Source organism: Rhagoletis pomonella, unplaced genomic scaffold (genome assembly GCF_013731165.1).
Source record: "Rhagoletis pomonella isolate Grant_MI unplaced genomic scaffold, Rhpom_1.0 Rhpom_scaffold_00012, whole genome shotgun sequence".
Classification (NCBI taxonomy): domain Eukaryota; kingdom Metazoa; phylum Arthropoda; class Insecta; order Diptera; family Tephritidae; genus Rhagoletis; species Rhagoletis pomonella.
Genome location: NW_023458566.1, coordinates 2,171,880 through 2,179,500, shown reverse-complemented (window position 1 = coordinate 2,179,500; position 7,621 = coordinate 2,171,880). Strand labels below are relative to the sequence as shown.

At 35.9% G+C, this 7,621-nt stretch overlaps 1 protein-coding gene across 1 annotated transcript; it reads right to left on the bottom strand.

Moving 5' to 3' along the window:
- Positions 1-6,272: 6,272 nt before the first annotated feature.
- On the bottom strand, positions 6,273-7,373 carry LOC118747523 (protein roadkill-like). The gene has a single exon (XM_036481573.1). The coding sequence runs from the start codon at positions 7,368-7,370 to the stop codon at positions 6,273-6,275; it is 1,098 nt and encodes a 365-aa protein (XP_036337466.1). The 5' UTR covers positions 7,371-7,373.
- Positions 7,374-7,621: the final 248 nt, after the last annotated feature.

Sequence of the window (7,621 nt, the reverse complement as noted above, 5' to 3'; positions counted from 1 at the left end):
CCCTGTGAATAGCGTAGATACTTGACTGAGATTTGCTCGCTGGCTGTTTAGAAGTCATATACGTTTAGCATACTTTTGGAAAATTGAAAGCATTCTTTATTTATGTGCTTTTTTCTGTTAGGTGTGTCGGCTTTAAAAAACATCGATTCTGGGTAATCAGTTTATGGTTAAAGGGTTTTTAGCGGAAGTTCTTTCTTAGCAAAAGTACACCCGGAGGCACTCGAATTTAGAACACACTTTTACTATTATTTTTTGATGTCCCTTGGGCTAAGAGTAGAACCGGGGTATTTCTGAGTGCTAGTACGAAACGGAACGAAAAACACTTCCCCTAGAACTGAAACTCGATTCCTAAAGGCGCGAAAAACGGTAACAGAAAAGCCGAGATTCGATTCCAAAATACCCGAAAACGGTTCTGGAAAGCCGAAACTCAGTTCTATATATTCCGAAAAACGGTTCCAGCAGAGCCGAAACTCAATTTCAAAAGACCCAAAAAACGGTACCGGAAAAGCCGAAACTCGATTCCAAATATCCCGAATAACCGAAAAAATAAATCCAAAAACCTGAAAAAACGTTTCAAAAGAACTGAAAACGGTTCCTATAGAACCCAAAATCGGCCCGAAGCGCACGATATCAGCCCGAAATTCGGTTTAGATAGTATGTATTATAGCGTTCTGAGTAAACTTAGCAAATTGTGTTCGCTTCGAGCCACCATATCCCAATCCGACCGACTTACATCAACTTTGTTGTTTTGGATGCTATCGACTTGAAATTCGGAATTATGAAGTTCGGAGTTGACCTACCAAAGTTTGTTCGGCTCTTGTATCAAAGGTTCAGACGCTATGCCCTTTGGTTAAGAAAACAGTCGTCCTGTATGCTCTTTCCAAATAAAATTACAGGCGAAGGCTTTCGCCTTATAGAACATCGACGGTGAGGATCTGCTTATTAGAACATATGGGGACAAAATAAATAAATTCAAATTAAAGACAGTATAAAAGGTAAAACAAGGTGACGATTTTTCAAAACTTGCGCATTCACCGACGCCTAAATGATAATTAAAATTCATTTGAAAGTTCTGGCGTAAGCCAAAGCAAAAACACAAATAATCACATTTGCTAGTGGAATTTGTAACCACAGGCGACATTAAAGAACCATCGTGCAAGATGGGGCTCTCCGCAAAAAAAAGCATAGGGTTTCCTGTGATATATTATGTAGACTTGGTGAACTTGAAACATGTTCAAAGTGGTTGCTAGATAGTACTTTATAATAAGTAATTTCAACACAAATGTTTCTTTAAGATCCTAGTGGCTTCTCCAAGCTCCATTAGCTTATTCGCTATGATTGGTTGAGGAAAATCTTCATCTGAGGGCTATAGCTATTTCCTCAGAGAGTCCGGCCAACATGACATACAATGTGTGCATTGTTGTGCACATTCATAAAAACCTAACAAGTAATGGTAATCCAAGAATTGATAATGAAAGATCCTGTCTGTTCTATCCCTGGATCTTCGCCCACTTGGGTTGTATTTGGGGGTCATTACAGATCAGTGCCAGACTGTATATTTGTCTCTTCCAATACGAATTAGACGACGAAGGAGAGTACACATACGACGATCAGTACGGAGACGAAAACGAAGACTAGGACTTAGGCTTATAAAGGCTAATAAAAATGTCTGCAGTATGAAAGGAACTAGAAATCAATCCAAGAAAGTTATACTTCATGAATTCCGGAATTGAAAAACACATTAAATTCGCCGTATTGGATCCACTATTTTGAATTTCAAAAATTCATGATTATATTCGTAATCAGCGATCCCAAAAATCTCCAAGTAACAAATTTCAAGTGAATGCAATAATTTTTCAAAACTTTGTCTGCTTTTGAATTTCGAAAAGCCACTCATTTAACACCGAATTTTCAGTAATCTACCCAATTGACTTTTTTTCAACTGAATCAATTTTGGAGAGAGGAGGGAGGGCTTCAGTGCGCGAAGAATGCCTCATATGTATGTAACAAATTTATTATACTAATTAATAAATTCGTATTAAATTCCAAACTCATATTCAACACACATTATTTTATTCCACACCGACATATCGTAGATCCTGTTGCGCAAAGAGTAATGGAAAAAATATGAAAAAAAAAAACAACAAGATGCGCTCAACTATCCTTTTAACGAACTTCTCAACTACTCAAGCGCTCGGTTGACAAGCGTGGAAACGAAAAGCATTATGTCCCGTACAAGATATTTCCAAACGATTTAACAAGTGAATTGAATTTGTTACGCCCTGCGATCTGCAGCCGCTTGCCAACTTACAGACATAAACGAGCGAGGATAATAGAGAAATAGGAAGCGGCTGTGACTGTGATGTCTAAGCGTTTTTGTGTGTTCTCTAACTTTTGTCCTAGCACATATGTGTATGTGTGTAGCTACATGCATGTGTGTGTATGTTTATATATGTATGTATTTATTACTCCTACTGCCCGTTTCAACGTTTCATGCCAACAATGCCATCATATCAATTTCAATAAACTTCATATGAATGTGTTAGAAAACACATTTACAATACCTACTAGTAGTTGTTTTTGTTGTTGTACAAGTAGCTTATTTTTTGCGAAGTTTAAACGTATGTATGCAGCTAATATCGCACAACAGACAATCGTAAAAATGTGAGTATTATGAAGTTCAACGAAGGTGAATGCCAAGAGGTGGGGGGAAAAAACTGACGCGTCGTCACAATGGACTAGAAACTCTATTAACAAGGATGCTTTCGAACGTATGCGCAGCGTGTGTGAGTGTGTGATTTTTATTTTTTTTTGATTGTAAAATGTCACAATGAAGACCAAAAATGTCGCAGCGGCAAAAAAGTAGTCAACTTAGGGGACAAGCAAAAACTACAAAAAAAAAGGACTAAAAAAAAAGCACTCACGTATAGACACGTGTGTTAGTGTTGGAATGATATGACAAGCTTTGTAGAATGGCAGACAGTTCCGAGTGACATGCAATCTAAGCTACTTTTGCGCAAATAAAAACGAAATTTTTATTTTACTTTGTATTTGGCTTTAAGCTTCGATAGCACTTGTCCCTTGTTTCACCATATAAGCGCTCCTGCGTCGAGAAGAATACGCTTGTGATGTCGGGAGCTTAGCGCAAATTTGGTATTGTGCATGTAAGTGCGAGGGGAGTTCAAAAAGTACGTGGAATCAAGCTTAATGCATTTTTAAAGAATTTTAGAAAATTGTGCCACTAGCATGTGAGCGGGGAAAACTCATTTGTCGAGCCCATGTACAGGGTGGCGCCGAATAACTGTTACCCAGTTTTTTTTTTTTTTTTTTTTTTTTTTAAACTAAAAGGACCCCTTATCGATTTTACTAAAAAAGTATTTTATTGTTAATTTTCCACAGAACTTACTGGAATTTTTATTAGAGCGTGTCTGAATCGGTAACAAAGTTCGCGGCGAGTAAATTTTTGACAAGTGTAATTTTTCGCTGATGTGTGTAATTTTTGGCTAAATAAAAGCTTAAATTGATGAATTGCAGTCAATGATGGTAAATGTTTTTTAAAATATTCAGCCATATCATGAATTTAATTTTCCCCGAAAAGGTTAACTTTTCAATTTTGTTTTCCATATATTTACCATGGGCGGAATAAAAATTTATTTTCGGGTGAATTTTTTTGTATCAAAAATTTGCTGCTGCCAAAAAGATTTCATTTCACACAGCAGATTGGCAAGCAGCACGCAAGTCTTCGTCGGTTAATTTATTCCATATCTCCTGTAACCATATTCTAATTTCCTAAATTTTGAGTCCTTTATACTCCCCCTTTTCTCCAACATAACGCCTCTTACTCAGAAATCGAATAGACTCGGAACTGATGATTAGGACGGCCATTCATTCGATCAATACTGTACAGTTTTTCTACCGGTACAAGAAGAGATAGACCCATGAAAATGTATACTTAAACTAGATCGCCCTCACCCGCTTCGAGGAGTGTATGAAATTCCTACGTGCTACATTGAGTAAAATTTATTTCAAGAAAACTCAATTCAAATTCGTTTAACCATCTTCAAAATAATTTCAAACAAAGGGCCGGTTATTTTTAATATTTTTATTGAGCCGGTTGTTCAATGTCTGTTATCGACGTGGTCGACTCCATGCATACAACAGGGATGAATATTGTCGGGTCTGCTAGTATTATAACATTTCATTTAAACTAATTGAATTTAATTTAAAAAAATGTGGCAACCCTTGTGAAAAACTTCAATATTATTCAAAACTTTCAAACTAAAGGTTTCTTAACAATTAGGGAGTTCACAAGTCGTGCTATTTGTCATATTTGCTCTTTTGTACTATTTTTTTAGAACAGTTGTAAAATGAAACTTGTGAGCATCCCATACTTTTTCGTGTGCTATTGTACAATGTTTTAACAATAATATTTGACAAAATCAAAATTATTAAAACAGCTTTAGAAAGTTTATAATGCCCAGAAGAATCGATAAAAGCAAATTAATGGCTGCGATTTGCGAGAAGTACGCGCAGGACGCAATGATGGAAGGAAGTGAGTCGTCAAATAAGTAATTTATTAGTTTTTTAAATTTATTTGGTGCATTTTTGTTAGGCGATGAAGATGAGGAGGAAGAGATCGATGAAACTTTTAGGTTGAATATGCTTGTGTTGTTGGAAAATCGCCGAAGTGTCCATCTAGGAGTTCCGAAATCAAACAATTGGGATCTGAATGTGTTACAACCTCAAATAGGCGGTTTTCTAAAAGAAAATCAATTAGGGACTTCTCTTCCGACACTGTCCACATATGGTTTGGTTTTCCCCGGACACGCTTAGTTTTGCACTGAATTAAAAAAGATCTTTAATAAGTTAAATATGTTATAAATTAAAGATAACTTACTCCATTGCCATGAGATGACTCCATTTTTTTTTATTTAAAATTTGAATATTTTATTGTACTCAGACAAGGAAAAATGTAAATAAATAGAAATGTCTGATCCAATAGCACTCACAAATAGCAAAGTAAACATATTTTTCAAAGTTGTATTGTAATACAACAATTTTACTTGTAAAGCAAAAATAACACTTTTAAAACTGTTCTAAAAAAATAGTATAATAGAGCAAATATGACAAATAGCACGACTTGTGAACTCCCTAAATATTTCGTTAGACAATCATATTTTCATTCTTCAGATAGCTTGCGTATAATTCATTTGAATTTGACTTTTCAAACAAGTGGCAACCCTTTTCAAGATGTATTCAAACTACAACTTTTTTAAGCCTATTGACGTAAATTTTTTTTAATACAACTTTTAAATAAATAACTGCCTTACCTGAAGTTGGATTTAATTTTTTCAAAAGATGGCAGCCCTCATGCATGAGTTGATAATGATATTATATATCTCCATACCAAGTTCCAGTAATCTACCGAAAATATTTCCTGAGAAATGCAGTATGAAAAATTCCGTTTGTATGAAGGGTGCCGCGCCCGCTTGTCTAATCGAGATTAAATGTATCCTATATTTTAAGTTGGGCTAAATGATAGCAGTGTACAAAATTTCGTGATGATCGGTGAAGTAGTTAAAGCATGAAAGCGTAGCAAACAAACAAACTCACTTTCGGATTTATAATATCTATTAGTAAGGATAAGGAAGTAAGGATGATCAGAACATCGAGCTGAGCCGATTTAGCCATGTCCGTCTGTTTGTATGCATTCTAGTCTCTTATATGAGCCACGAAGCACAATCTTGCATCATTTGTGAGGTTTAAGTGTATTACTTTCACTGGTGTAAAGGTATTGGGAAAAATATTTTAATAAACCTAGAAACTAATTTTGATTTTAAATTTGATTAACTTTTAGGCAGTAGTCTACCAACTTTTGTGCAGAGCTGAATTTCAAACGATACATATTAACTTAACCAATCTGTAACAAATTTGATACACATATTGCGCCTGCACTCCCTATGCTTCGACTTGAAAATATTTAAAATCGAACAAGAATTCTTCAGTATTGATCTTGCAAAATTTGGCGAAATTTTTTCACAAGCACACCATATTTTCAATTAAAGACTTAATGATTTTGTGAAGTTCTTTATAAGTATTTCTGCTGTAATATTAAAAGAAATTCTTTTAAAAAGCTTTTTAAATGAGAAATTTCATAGCAAGCAAATATCGGCTGCCTTTACGATATAAACATAAAAACAATATTTATTAAAAAAGATGCAAATACATGTGCAGATGTGTATCGATTTGTCGTGAAGTGTTTTCAGTTAATTTCACGCCTGCTTGGTAGTCCAGTCGATGGTAGGTATCTGTTGTGTTGCAAGCTTACGAAATGCCTCCGCAAATAGATGTGAATGTGTCGTAATCATACTCTGCCAGCGGGTAGTTTCCATCACTGCCGTGGCATGAGTAATTATGAAATCTATGGCTTGTGCTTTCAATTGATGCGCACTATGTAGGTCGGCTAATACCAAAGTTTCCACTGCATTATCTACGGAGAGCTTCCGACAGATAGCCTCTTCGCATATCACTTTCAGCTTTTCGAGCGCATACTTATCAGCAGCAGCTAGAAGAACCTCAGCCATTTGTTCTTGTTCTAAATTTGGTGCTTTGCCTGTGTAGATGAAACACAGCATTTCTTTCAGCACTTCATGATCGATGTCTTCGATAACGACATTATTCTGTTCACGCTCCTTCATTTCGTGCTCAAACATAGCACTAAAGACTTCACTTCGTGCTGCCAATATAGCTTTGTGCGCTCGAAATTCCCTGCCGGCTACCGTCAACGTTACATCACTGAATTTCTCATTATGAAATAGCGCACCCAAATCGTCGGACAAACGACATTCGGGTATTTTAAATTGAAGGGCATTTGATTTGCCACAGATATTCACTATATCAGATACAAAGCTAACTTTACAGAATATAGTTAATTTGTCTTCCGGTAAAAGACCATTGCTCTCATCCAATAGCTCATCTCGCCATAAGATTTGTTCAATGCCCCACTTTTCACCCTCTCTGAAACGACGACAGGGCAATGCCATGGATTTGATTTCTTCGCCTTTCGCATTCAATATGGAGCATTTAAATTTGGTTCTAACTTCTGATTTGTTACCCAACGATGAAAATACTAAATATATCGAGAAGTAAGTGGCACACTTTCGATGCAATTGAAAATACCATTTTAGTTTGTCACTAGCACCGGTAGAAATTTCGGGCGATGTTAGTGCTTCATCAATTTCCTCGTAAAAAAAACTAAAATTATTTATGGTCCACATATAGCTGAAGCTCTCCACTTTAACCTGCATGTTACACCAATTCTCGGCAACTAGTGTGTTAAGTTCCTGCGATGCTTCTCTGCTAACCGCCATTGTATTTGATACCTGCTGCGTTCGGATAAGACAGAATATGTATGTATGTAAGTAATTCTAGCAGTTTCGCTTGCCTGATGATATTCGTTCACCGGCAATCAGGCTGACGTGGACTAAATCCTCCAAGCGGCAATGAAATGTTATTTAAACTCAAGTTTTTTAAATTGCTCCTCTTTGCGTATTGAATTAAGTTTTTAAAAATATTTGCAAACGAATTTTCTACCCAAATCGCATGATTCAATAATAATAAT

Excerpts from the sequence above, each read along its gene's own strand:
- LOC118747523 (XM_036481573.1), bottom strand. The coding sequence starts at position 7,370 with ATGGCGGTTAGCAGAGAAGCATCGCAGGAACTTAACACACTAGTTGCC.